General features: G+C 43.7%; 1 protein-coding gene across 1 annotated transcript in view; it reads right to left on the bottom strand.

Moving 5' to 3' along the window:
• The window catches only part of ninl (ninein-like), a 27597-nt gene extending 14523 nt beyond the window's left edge, over window positions 1–13074 (bottom strand). The window contains exons 1-7 of the mRNA XM_079694915.1: window positions 12903–13074; window positions 11697–11876; window positions 6865–7001; window positions 6207–6347; window positions 1278–1452; window positions 707–817; window positions 295–381 (exon numbers count right to left, since the gene is read on the bottom strand). Coding sequence (XP_079551041.1) covers window positions 295–381; window positions 707–817; window positions 1278–1452; window positions 6207–6347; window positions 6865–7001; window positions 11697–11876; window positions 12903–13001 — 930 coding nt within the window. The 5' untranslated portion in view covers window positions 13002–13074. The remainder of the gene's footprint in view (window positions 1–294; window positions 382–706; window positions 818–1277; window positions 1453–6206; window positions 6348–6864; window positions 7002–11696; window positions 11877–12902) is intronic.
• Between the last annotated feature and the right edge of the window lie 397 nt (window positions 13075–13471).

Genomic DNA, 13471 nt, shown 5'->3' with positions numbered 1-13471 from the left:
TTGTAAAAAATCTGACTTTTTTGTAAAAAATCTGACTTTTTTCTCAAAATCCTGACTTTGCTCACCGTAATACACTGAGATGTGTTTTAAAGCTGAAAGACAAGTGTGTGGAATTTAAACTGAGATGAAATCGCTCTTAGTTGTTTTTATTTAACTCTAACTCTGAAACTAACTACACAAACTTAACAATTCCTCATTAGAGTTCTTGAAGTTTATTTCATTTTTCTAAAATATTGTGAAGTGGTATCAGAACCCCTTTAATATGAATTAAAATAAAAGATCTCTGTCTCTCACCCGGAGCTGCAGCTCGTAGTCTTTGACGATCTGAGAGAATCTCTCCTCGTGGCTCAGACCAGCGGCCGCCGGATCCAAACTGCCAAACTGTGAATCAGAACCAACACGTCATTGGTTTAAAGAAACTGTCAATCAAAGTAAGAAAAAACATTATTGTTTTAAAGCGACAGACAGTCAGCGATCAGAAGTCATCGTCAGCGGCAGAGAGGAGACAGAAGGAAGTCAGAGGAAACCTCCATCAATAATATATCAGCTGCACTGAGACCAGTTACCTTACACCTGTGTGTGTGTGTGTGTGTGTGTGTGTGTGTGTGTGTGTGTGTGTGTGTTGGAGGAACCCAGGGATTTGAGCCTCTGCAGACCATTGACATGCACTGAAACCTACAGAACACACACACTACAGGAACAGTACCTTGAGGTGCAGCAGCTGGTCCAGGTCTCTCTGCAGTTTGTTCACGGAGCTCTCTGCTTCACTCAGTTTCATCTGCACTGCTCTCAGGTCCTCCTCCAGGCGACGGCTCTCCTACACACACACACACACACACACACACACACACACACACACACACACACACACACACACACACACACACACACACACACACACACACACACACACACACACACACACACACACACACACACACACACACACACACACACACACACACACACACACACACACACACACACACACACACACACACACACACACACACACACACACACACACACACATAACTTCTTACTTTTCTTCAGATTTATTACTTTTTGAATTTTGGACTTTTCTTCAGATTTCAATTTTTTTCTGAAATTCAGAATTTTTCAGATTTCTGACTTTTTGGAAATTCTGACACACACTTTACAACAACACACACACTTCTTCACACCCCTGTAAAGGGGAAAGTGTGTGTGTGTGTGTGTGTGTGTGTGTGTGTGTGTGTGTGTGTGTGTGTGTGTCTGTGTGTGTGTGTGTGTGTGACCTGTGAGGTGCTGCTCAGCTCCTCCTCCAGCTGCAGTTCTTTCTCTCGCAGCAGCCTCAGTTCCTGCTGCAGATATGCTCTCTCTCGCTCGCCCTTCTCCAGCAGCGCCTCGTTCTCCTGCTCCGCCTCGCTGCGAACGCACTGCACACGCTCCCTGAAGTCCTGCTGCAGCTCCCTGCCAATCACAGCGCAGTTTGTTAAATGTCCAGCATAAAGTCTACATCAGGGCTTTTCAAAGTGTGGGAAGGTGAGCCTCCCCTCAGAGAACATAAGAACAGCCGCGCCCCCCCTCCCAATTATTATTATTGCTATTATTATTAGTATTGTTGTTGGTGTTGCTATAATGCAGGGGTATTATGATCCAGTGGAAAGCCCTTACCTGCTAGCCTAGTTAAATCAGAGTGGTTACTTCCTGTTGGCTGGGCAGTGTAGTTTTACACACCGTCTTATTTGACTTTCTCAGGACTTCAAAACAATTTTTGGGGGCAGACCCCCACAAAGAAAAAATATATTTACACACGTACGGTCATCATCTTAACAGTTTGCTCATCGAGTCATCCGTGAGCAGAGCATCAAGTTGCCTATTACAGCTGAATGCGGCGATTACCATCTTGTTCAGCAACACGCCTCACACACTGATTAAGATCAAAGCTTTAGTGCTGAGTGCAGCCCCACTGACAGGCTCTGCTCTGTCATTGCAGACCGCACCTCATTCCTTCAGTCTGCTTGGGTCTGACAAATCGATCCATGCTGCCGCTCGCATGAAGTTAGCTGAAGTTAACCAGCTAGATTTCACTGTGTCTCCTTCTTTTTTTCTCACGCTGCGCCCCCCCTGAAGCTCTCTGGCGCCCCCACACTTTGAAAACCGCTGGTCTTCATGATGTCCCGTATAATGTCCAGAATTAAGTCTCATAAAAATGATTAAAAATTGAAAAATAAATGTGTTATTTACCTGATGGACTGTGGTTGGGGGTCTATATACAGGTGAGTTGAGGGTCTTTCTACAGGTGAGTTGAGGGTCTATATACAGGTGAGTTGAGGGTCTTTCTACAGGTGAGTTGAGGGTCTATATACAGGTGAGTTGAGGGTCTATATACAGGTGAGTTGGGGGTCTTTCTACAGGTGAGTTGAGGGTCTATATACAGGTGAGTTGAGGGTCTATATACAGGTGAGTTGGGGGTCTTTCTACAGGTGAGTTGAGGGTCTATATACAGGTGAGTTGAGGGTCTATATACAGGTGAGTTGGGGGTCTTTCTACAGGTGAGTTGAGGGTCTATATACAGGTGAGTTGAGGGTCTATATACAGGTGAGTTGAGGGTCTATATACAGGTGAGTTGAGGGTCTATATACAGGTGAGTTGGGGGTCTATATACAGGTGAGTTGAGGGTCTATATACAGGTGAGTTGGGGGTCTATATACAGGTGAGTTGAGGGTCTTTCTACAGGTGAGTTGAGGGTCTATATACAGGTGAGTTGGGGGTCTATATACAGGTGAGTTGAGGGTCTATATACAGGTGAGTTGGGGGTCTATCTACAGGTGAGTTGAGGGTCTATATACAGGTGAGTTGAGGGTCTATATACAGGTGAGTTGGGGGTCTATATACAGGTGAGTTGAGGGTCTATATACAGGTGAGTTGAGGGTCTATATACAGGTGAGTTGAGGGTCTATATACAGGTGAGTTGAGGGTCTATATACAGGTGAGTTGGGGGTCTATATACAGGTGAGTTGAGGGTCTTTCTACAGGTGAGTTGAGGGTCTATATACAGGTGAGTTGGGGGTCTATATACAGGTGAGTTGAGGGTCTTTCTACAGGTGAGTTGAGGGTCTATATACAGGTGAGTTGGGGGTCTATATACAGGTGAGTTGAGGGTCTATATACAGGTGAGTTGAGGGTCTATATACAGGTGAGTTGGGGGTCTATATACAGGTGAGTTGAGGGTCTATATACAGGTGAGCTGAGGGTCTATATACAGGTGAGTTGGGGGTCTATATACAGGTGAGTTGAGGGTCTATATACAGGTGAGCTGAGGGTCTATATACAGGTGAGTTGAGGGTCTATATACAGGTGAGTTGAGGGTCTATATACAGGTGAGTTGGGGGTCTATATACAGGTGAGTTGAGGGTCTTTCTACAGGTGAGTTGAGGGTCTATATACAGGTGAGTTGAGGGTCTTTCTACAGGTGAGTTGAGGGTCTATATACAGGTGAGTTGAGGGTCTATATACAGGTGAGTTGAGGGTCTATATACAGGTGAGTTGAGGGTCTATATACAGGTGAGTTGGGGGTCTTTCTACAGGTGAGTTGGGGGTCTATATACAGGTGAGTTGAGGGTCTATATACAGGTGAGTTGAGGGTCTATATACAGGTGAGTTGGGGGTCTATATACAGGTGAGTTGAGGGTCTATATACAGGTGAGTTGAGGGTCTATATACAGGTGAGTTGAGGGTCTATATACAGGTGAGTTGAGGGTCTATATACAGGTGAGTTGAGGGTCTATATACAGGTGAGTTGGGGGTCTATATACAGGTGAGTTGAGGGTCTTTCTACAGGTGAGTTGAGGGTCTATATACAGGTGAGTTGAGGGTCTATATACAGGTGAGTTGAGGGTCTATATACAGGTGAGTTGAGGGTCTATATACAGGTGAGTTGAGGGTCTATATACAGGTGAGTTGAGGGTCTATATACAGGTGAGTTGGGGGTCTATATACAGGTGAGTTGAGGGTGTATATACAGGTGAGTTGAGGGTCTATATACAGGTGAGTTGAGGGTCTATATACAGGTGAGTTGAGGGTCTATATACAGGTGAGTTGAGGGTCTATATACAGGTGAGTTGAGGGTCTATATACAGGTGAGTTGAGGGTCTATATACAGGTGAGTTGGGGGTCTATATACAGGTGAGTTGGGGGTCTATATACAGGTGAGTTGAGGGTCTATATACAGGTGAGTTGAGGGTCTATATAAAAGGTGAGTTGAGGGTCTATATACAGGTGAGTTGGGGGTCTTTCTACAGGTGAGTTGAGGGTCTATATACAGGTGAGTTGAGGGTCTATATACAGGTGAGTTGAGGGTCTATATACAGGTGAGTTGAGGGTCTATATACAGGTGAGTTGAGGGTCTATATACAGGTGAGTTGAGGGTCTATATACAGGTGAGTTGGGGGTCTATATACAGGTGAGTTGAGGGTCTTTCTACAGGTGAGTTGAGGGTCTATATACAGGTGAGTTGGGGGTCTATATACAGGTGAGTTGAGGGTCTTTCTACAGGTGAGTTGAGGGTCTATATACAGGTGAGTTGGGGGTCTATATACAGGTGAGTTGAGGGTCTATATACAGGTGAGTTGAGGGTCTATATACAGGTGAGTTGAGGGTCTATATACAGGTGAGTTGAGGGTCTATATACAGGTGAGTTGGGGGTCTATATACAGGTGAGTTGGGGGTCTATATACAGGTGAGTTGAGGGTCTATATACAGGTGAGTTGAGGGTCTATATACAGGTGAGTTGGGGGTCTATATACAGGTGAGTTGAGGGTCTATATACAGGTGTGTTGAGGGTCTATATACAGGTGAGTTGAGGGTCTATATACAGGTGAGTTGAGGGTCTATATACAGGTGAGTTGGGGGTCTATATACAGGTGAGTTGAGGGTCTATATACAGGTGAGTTGAGGGTCTATATACAGGTGAGTTGAGGGTCTATATACAGGTGAGTTGGGGGTCTATATACAGGTGAGTTGAGGGTCTATATACAGGTGAGTTGGGGGTCTATATACAGGTGAGTTGGGGGTCTATATACAGGTGAGTTGAGGGTCTATATACAGGTGAGTTGGGGGTCTATATACAGGTGAGTTGGGGGTCTATATACAGGTGAGTTGAGGGTCTTTCTACAGGTGAGTTGAGGGTCTATATACAGGTGAGTTGGGGGTCTATATACAGGTGAGTTGGGGGTCTATATACAGGTGAGTTGAGGGTCTTTCTACAGGTGAGTTGAGGGTCTATATACAGGTGAGTTGGGGGTCTATATACAGGTGAGTTGAGGGTCTATATACAGGTGAGTTGAGGGTCTATATACAGGTGAGTTGGGGGTCTATATACAGGTGAGTTGAGGGTCTATATACAGGTGAGTTGGGGGTCTATATACAGGTGAGTTGAGGGTCTATATACAGGTGAGTTGAGGGTCTATATACAGGTGAGTTGAGGGTCTATATACAGGTGAGTTGGGGGTCTATATACAGGTGAGTTGAGGGTCTATATACAGGTGAGTTGGGGGTCTTTCTACAGGTGAGTTGAGGGTCTATATACAGGTGAGTTGGGGGTCTTTCTACAGGTGAGTTGAGGGTCTATATACAGGTGAGTTGAGGGTCTATATACAGGTGAGTTGAGGGTCTATATACAGGTGAGTTGAGGGTCTATATACAGGTGAGTTGGGGTTCTTTCTACAGGTGAGTTGAGGGTCTATATACAGGTGAGTTGAGGGTCTATATACAGGTGAGTTGAGGGTCTATATACAGGTGAGTTGAGGGTCTATATACAGGTGAGTTGAGGGTCTATATACAGGTGAGTTGAGGGTCTATATACAGGTGAGTTGAGGGTCTATATACAGGTGAGTTGAGGGTCTATATACAGGTGAGTTGAGGGTCTATATACAGGTGAGTTGAGGGTCTATATACAGGTGAGTTGAGGGTCTATATACAGGTGAGTTGAGGGTCTATATACAGGTGAGTTGGGGGTCTTTCTACAGGTGAGTTGAGGGTCTATATACAGGTGAGTTGAGGGTCTATATACAGGTGAGTTGAGGGTCTATATACAGGTGAGTTGAGGGTCTATATACAGGTGAGTTGAGGGTCTATATACAGGTGAGTTGAGGGTCTATATACAGGTGAGTTGGGGGTTTATATACAGGTGAGTTGGGGGTCTTTCTACAGGTAATATGTACCTGATACGGCTGTGGTTGAGGGTCTCCATGCAGGCGTGCCTCTCGTCCACCTCCCCCACCAGCTGCAGGTTCCTCTGCTCCGCCTGCTCCAGGTCAGCCTTCATCTTGTCCCTCTGCCTGCAGGCCTGCTCCACCTGCACCCTGAGGGAGAAGCACTTATTGAGTACTTCTGAGGATTCTGCAGCAAAATGTTTAATAATCGTGTTTCCAGAACGTTTTTCACTGCCAAACCGTGTTTCCCACAAAATTTGATTCTATTTGTCCCCTCAAATAAGAAAATACATGCGAGTTCATGGAGTTCGGAGACACACCGGAGTTCAGGATCTGTGGGATTTATTCTCCCAAAAATATATTTCAATTTCCAATTCAGGCATTTAGCAAACGCCTTATTCCAAAGCGACTTACAATGACCAATTACAGGGACACTCTCCCTGGAGTAACTGAGTGCCTTGCTCAAGGGCACACTAGTGGTGGTGTTCCAGGCGGGATTTGAACTCGCAACCTTTGGATCATCAGCCCACCTCACTATCCATGAGACCACCAAAAAACTTTTTGCAGTATTCTGACTTTTTTGAAATTCTGGGCCATTGCAGGTAAAATAAAGTAACCATTAAAGAACCGGGGATTGGAGTAACATGTGCTGAATATAGGAACGTACTGCAGGTGCTGGATCTCGTTCTTGTAGGAGATGAGCGCCGCCTGGTGGATCCCGTTCCCGCTGACCAGCAGCTCGTTGTCCAGAGCCAGAGTGAGATCCACCAGAGAGAGGCGCTCCTCCAGGGAGAAGTCCAGCGTCTGGAGGAAACACAGAGATCATAATTCACTTTCACTGAGGAGCCTCCAGACTGCTGCATCACCCAGAACCCCCTGCTCTCACACCATAAGGCTAGAACAGGCCATCATAATGACTTTAGCTATGGTCCAGAACTAACTGTAGTAAAAGATGGTTACAGACAGTATTAGGTCGAGTTAAAGTCCAGTTATAAATCCAGTTAAAGACCAGTATTAAGTAGAATAAAAGACAGATGTAACTTTAGTATGAATCCAGTACAGAGTGCTTTCTTAAGTCTAGTAAACGTCCAGTATGAATCCAGTACAGAGTGCTTTCTTAAGTCTAGTAAACGTCCAGTATGAATCCAGTACAGAGGGCTTTCTTAAGTCTAGTAAACGTCCAGTATGAATCCAGTACAGAGGGCTTTCTTAAGTCTAGTAAACGTCCAGTATGAATCCAGTACAGAGGGCTTTCTTAAGTCTAGTAAACGTCCAGTATGAATCCAGTACAGAGTGCTTTCTTAAGTCTAGTAAACGTCCAGTATGAATCCAGTACAGAGTGCTTTCTTAAGTCTAGTAAACGTCCAGTATGAATCCAGTACAGAGTGCTTTCTTAAGTCTAGTAAACGTCCAGTATGAATCCAGTACAGAGTGCTTTCTTAAGTCTAGTAAACGTCCAGTATGACTCCAGTACAGAGTGCTTTCTTAAGTCTAGTAAACGTCCAGTATGAATCCAGTACAGAGTGCTTTCTTAAGTCTAGTAAACGTCCAGTATGAATCCAGTACAGAGTGCTTTCTTAAGTCTAGTAAACGTCCAGTATGAATCCAGTACAGAGTGCTTTCTTAAGTCTAGTAAACGTCCAGTATGAATCCAGTACAGAGTGCTTTCTTAAGTCTAGTAAACGTCCAGTATGACTCCAGTACAGAGTGCTTTCTTAAGTCTAGTAAACGTCCAGTATGAATCCAGTACAGAGTGCTTTCTTAAGTCTAGTAAACGTCCAGTATGACTCCAGTACAGAGTGCTTTCTTAAGTCTAGTAAACGTCCAGTATGACTCCAGTACAGAGTGCTTTCTTAAGTCTAGTAAACGTCCAGTATAACTCCAGTACAGAGTGCTTTCTTAAGTCTAGTAAACGTCCAGTATGAATCCAGTACAGAGTGCTTTCTTAAGTCTAGTAAACGTCCAGTATAACTCCAGTACAGAGTGCTTTCTTAAGTCTAGTAAACGTCCAGTATGAATCCAGTACAGAGTGCTTTCTTAAGTCTAGTAAACGTCCAGTATGACTCCAGTACAGAGTGCTTTCTTAAGTCTAGTAAACGTCCAGTATGAATCCAGGACAGAGTGCTTTCTTAAGTCTAGTAAACGTCCAGTATAACTCCAGTACAGAGTGCTTTCTTAAGTCTAGTAAACGTCCAGTATGAATCCAGTACAGAGTGCTTTCTTAAGTCTAGTAAACGTCCAGTATAACTCCAGTACAGAGTGCTTTCTTAAGTCTAGTAAACGTCCAGTATGAATCCAGTACAGAGGTCTTTCTTAAGTCTAGTAAACGTCCAGTATAACTCCAGTACAGAGTGCTTTCTTAAGTCTAGTAAACGTCCAGTATGAATCCAGTACAGAGTGCTTTCTTAAGTCTAGTAAACGTCCAGTATGAATCCAGTACAGAGTGCTTTCTTAAGTCTAGTAAACGTCCAGTATAACTCCAGTACAGAGTGCTTTCTTAAGTCTAGTAAACGTCCAGTATGAATCCAGTACAGAGTGCTTTCTTAAGTCTAGTAAACGTCCAGTATAACTCCAGTACAGAGTGCTTTCTTAAGTCTAGTAAACGTCCAGTATGAATCCAGTACAGAGTGCTTTCTTAAGTCTAGTAAACGTCCAGTATGAATCCAGTACAGAGTGCTTTCTTAAGTCTAGTAAACGTCCAGTATGAATCCAGTACAGAGGTCTTTCTTAAGTCTAGTAAACGTCCAGTATGAATCCAGTACAGAGTGCTTTCTTAAGTCTAGTAAACGTCCAGTATGACTCCAGTACAGAGGGCTTTCTTAAGTCTAGTAAACGTCCAGTATGAATCCAGTACAGAGTGCTTTCTTAAGTCTAGTAAACGTCCAGTATAACTCCAGTACAGAGTGCTTTCTTAAGTCTAGTAAACGTCCAGTATGAATCCAGTACAGAGTGCTTTCTTAAGTCTAGTAAACGTCCAGTATAACTCCAGTACAGAGTGCTTTCTTAAGTCTAGTAAACGTCCAGTATGAATCCAGTACAGAGTGCTTTCTTAAGTCTAGTAAACGTCCAGTATGACTCCAGTACAGAGTGCTTTCTTAAGTCTAGTAAACGTCCAGTATGACTCCAGTACAGAGTGCTTTCTTAAGTCTAGTAAACGTCCAGTATGAATCCAGTACAGAGTGCTTTCTTAAGTCTAGTAAACGTCCAGTATGACTCCAGTACAGAGTGCTTTCTTAAGTCTAGTAAACGTCCAGTATGAATCCAGTACAGAGGGCTTTCTTAAGTCTAGTAAACGTCCAGTATGACTCCAGTACAGAGTGCTTTCTTAAGTCTAGTAAACGTCCAGTATGAATCCAGTACAGAGTGCTTTCTTAAGTCTAGTAAACGTCCAGTATGACTCCAGTACAGAGTGCTTTCTTAAGTCTAGTAAACGTCCAGTATGACTCCAGTACAGAGTGCTTTCTTAAGTCTAGTAAACGTCCAGTATAACTCCAGTACAGAGTGCTTTCTTAAGTCTAGTAAACGTCCAGTATGAATCCAGTACAGAGTGCTTTCTTAAGTCTAGTAAACGTCCAGTATGACTCCAGTACAGAGTGCTTTCTTAAGTCTAGTAAACGTCCAGTATAACTCCAGTACAGAGTGCTTTCTTAAGTCTAGTAAACGTCCAGTATAACTCCAGTACAGAGTGCTTTCTTAAGTCTAGTAAACGTCCAGTATGAATCCAGTACAGAGTGCTTTCTTAAGTCTAGTAAACGTCCAGTATGAATCCAGTACAGAGTGCTTTCTTAAGTCTAGTAAACGTCCAGTATGAATCCAGTACAGAGTGCTTTCTTAAGTCTAGTAAACGTCCAGTATAACTCCAGTACAGAGTGCTTTCTTAAGTCTAGTAAACGTCCAGTATAACTCCAGTACAGAGTGCTTTCTTAAGTCTAGTAAACGTCCAGTATGAATCCAGTACAGAGTGCTTTCTTAAGTCTAGTAAACGTCCAGTATGACTCCAGTACAGAGTGCTTTCTTAAGTCTAGTAAACGTCCAGTATGAATCCAGTACAGAGTGCTTTCTTAAGTCTAGTAAACGTCCAGTATGAATCCAGTACAGAGTGCTTTCTTAAGTCTAGTAAACGTCCAGTATGAATCCAGTACAGAGTGCTTTCTTAAGTCTAGTAAACGTCCAGTATGAATCCAGTACAGAGTGCTTTCTTAAGTCTAGTAAACGTCCAGTATGACTCCAGTACAGAGTGCTTTCTTAAGTCTAGTAAACGTCCAGTATGAATCCAGTACAGAGTGCTTTCTTAAGTCTAGTAAACGTCCAGTATGAATCCAGTACAGAGTGCTTTCTTAAGTCTAGTAAACGTCCAGTATGAATCCAGTACAGAGTGCTTTCTTAAGTCTAGTAAACGTCCAGTATGACTCCAGTACAGAGTGCTTTCTTAAGTCTAGTAAACGTCCAGTATAACTCCAGTACAGAGTGCTTTCTTAAGTCTAGTAAACGTCCAGTATGACTCCAGTACAGAGTGCTTTCTTAAGTCTAGTAAACGTCCAGTATGACTCCAGTACAGAGTGCTTTCTTAAGTCTAGTAAACGTCCAGTATGACTCCAGGACAGAGTGCTTTCTTAAGTCTAGTAAACGTCCAGTATAACTCCAGTACAGAGTGCTTTCTTAAGTCTAGTAAACGTCCAGTATGACTCCAGGACAGAGTGCTTTCTTAAGTCTAGTAAACGTCCAGTATAACTCCAGTACAGAGTGCTTTCTTAAGTCTAGTAAACGTCCAGTATGAATCCAGTACAGAGTGCTTTCTTAAGTCTAGTAAACGTCCAGTATAACTCCAGTACAGAGGTCTTTCTTAAGTCTAGTAAACGTCCAGTATAACTCCAGTACAGAGTGCTTTCTTAAGTCTAGTAAACGTCCAGTATGAATCCAGTACAGAGTGCTTTCTTAAGTCTAGTAAACGTCCAGTATAACTCCAGTACAGAGTGCTTTCTTAAGTCTAGTAAACGTCCAGTATGAATCCAGTACAGAGTGCTTTCTTAAGTCTAGTAAACGTCCAGTATAACTCCAGTACAGAGTGCTTTCTTAAGTCTAGTAAACGTCCAGTATGAATCCAGTACAGAGTGCTTTCTTAAGTCTAGTAAACGTCCAGTATGAATCCAGTACAGAGTGCTTTCTTAAGTCTAGTAAACGTCCAGTATGACTCCAGTACAGAGTGCTTTCTTAAGTCTAGTAAACGTCCAGTATGAATCCAGTACAGAGTGCTTTCTTCAGTCTAGTAAACGTCCAGTATGAATCCAGTACAGAGTGCTTTCTTAAGTCTAGTAAACGTCCAGTATGAATCCAGTACAGAGGTCTTTCTTAAGTCTAGTAAACGTCCAGTATGAATCCAGTACAGAGTGCTTTCTTAAGTCTAGTAAACGTCCAGTATAACTCCAGTACAGAGTGCTTTCTTAAGTCTAGTAAACGTCCAGTATGACTCCAGTACAGAGTGCAGTATGAAACACGGACCTGCAGGATGTCCCGGCTGTTCTTGATGCCCTCCTCTCTCCACAGGTTGAGCACCCTCTCAGGTCCGGTGCACCCCGACCCCTCGTCCAGCCGGGTCAGAACCCGCTGCCCCCCCCCGGCTGCCGTCAGCAGGGAGGGGGAGGTGGAGCGGACCGAGCACTCCTCCAGCGCAGCAGAACCCTGCATCAGGAGAGGAGATGTTTAAAACAGGTGAAGATCTGGAGCCGCTCTGCAGGCTTTAAAGTCCATGAAGAATCCAGTTTAGAAACAGTCCAGTTTTAGTCCAGTATAGAGTGCGGTAACAAGTCGAGTAATCAATAACGTGTTAATGTGAAGATCTGGAGCCGCTCTGCACACAAAGTCTTTGGGTTGCAACACGTTTTGATGTGAAGTTCTGAAGGCCATTATTATTCCATTATAATTCCACTAAAGGTCAAGTATTAGATCGGATCAAAGACAGTAAAAGTCCAGTTTTAGGTCCAGTGTTCAGTCGAATAAATGACAGTATTAGGAATAGTTCAAGTCCAGTATTCAGTCCATTAGAGCGAGCGCTCCTCCAGCGCCGCAGCACCCTGCATCAGGAGAGGATTTTAAATAAATCCACAAGTTTTAATGTGAAGACCTGGAGCTGCACACAAAGAGGCTTAAAGGCCTCGGGTTGTACCAAGCGGCTGCTGCAGGCGGGGGCTGTTAATCTGGATTAGCACACTTTCACTCACAGGACCGACATGCTACTTTAGGGTTTCTGAATTCCTTTTTTTACAATTTAAATGCAAAAAAATGTTTGCATGTTTTCTTATCCTTGATTTTTATTTTGTATTGTTTTTTAGTGTTAAATGCAATTTCAAGTGCTCAGCCATTAGCAAATTAAATGCAATTATGAAATTATTTGGATGAACTGGCTTTGAGTTTTTAATCGATTAATGCAATGTATTAGTCGTTTTTTACCATTTATTTGCACGCTCTTGCCAAATCTTTAAATTTTTTATAAAAAATGTTTAGCCCTTTAAAATATTTTCATTTATTTTTTAATGCAATTTTAAACGTCTTATTGTCTATTATTAGTTTTGGTTGACCAATCACAATAACTTTTACCATTTTGAAGACGTGTTTATTTTTGGTTGGCCAATCACAACAGAGCTGCTCAGCTGACCAATCAGAGGAGCCTGGGCTCTGGTTTCAGGTGAGAGGTGCGTTCAGGGTCACCTGTGAGTAGCAGGTGGTTCTGGTGAGGGCCGGCCTCCTGTCTGTCTTCACCCAGGAGAGCAGCCCACAGCCTGAAATCAGACCTGAGGAGCAGTACATGCTGTCTGTCTGTCTGTCTCTCACCTGTCTCTCTGTCTGTCACCTGTCTTTCTGTCTGTCTGTCTGTCACCTCTCTGTCTCTCTGTCTCTCACCTGTCTGTCTGTCACCTATCTCTCTGTCTGTCTGTCTGTCTCTCACCTGTCTCTCACCTGTCTGTCTGTCTGTCTGTCTGTCTCTCACCTCTCTGTCTCTCTGTCTGTCTGTCTCTCACCTGTCTGTCTGTCTCTCACCTGTCTGTCTGTGTCTCACCTGTCTGTCTCTCTGTCTGTCTGTCTCTCACCTATCTGTCTGTCCCTCACCTGTCTCTCTGTCTGTCTGTCTGTGTCTCACCTGTCTCTCTGTCTGTCTCTCTGCCTGTCTGTCTCTCACCTGTCTGTCTGTCCTTCACCTGTCTCTCTGCCTGTCTCTCTCTCTCTCTCTCCTCACAGCTGTTCACATTGATGACAGGCAGCTGCAGCAGAGCTTCCTG

The sequence above is a fragment of the Notothenia rossii genome (assembly GCF_949606895.1).
Source record: "Notothenia rossii genome assembly, contig: scaffold_82, whole genome shotgun sequence".
NCBI classification, from domain to species: Eukaryota; Metazoa; Chordata; class Actinopteri; order Perciformes; family Nototheniidae; genus Notothenia; species Notothenia rossii.
The sequence above is the reverse complement of the archived record's forward strand: the minus strand, read 5'-3'. Positions and strand labels throughout refer to the sequence as shown.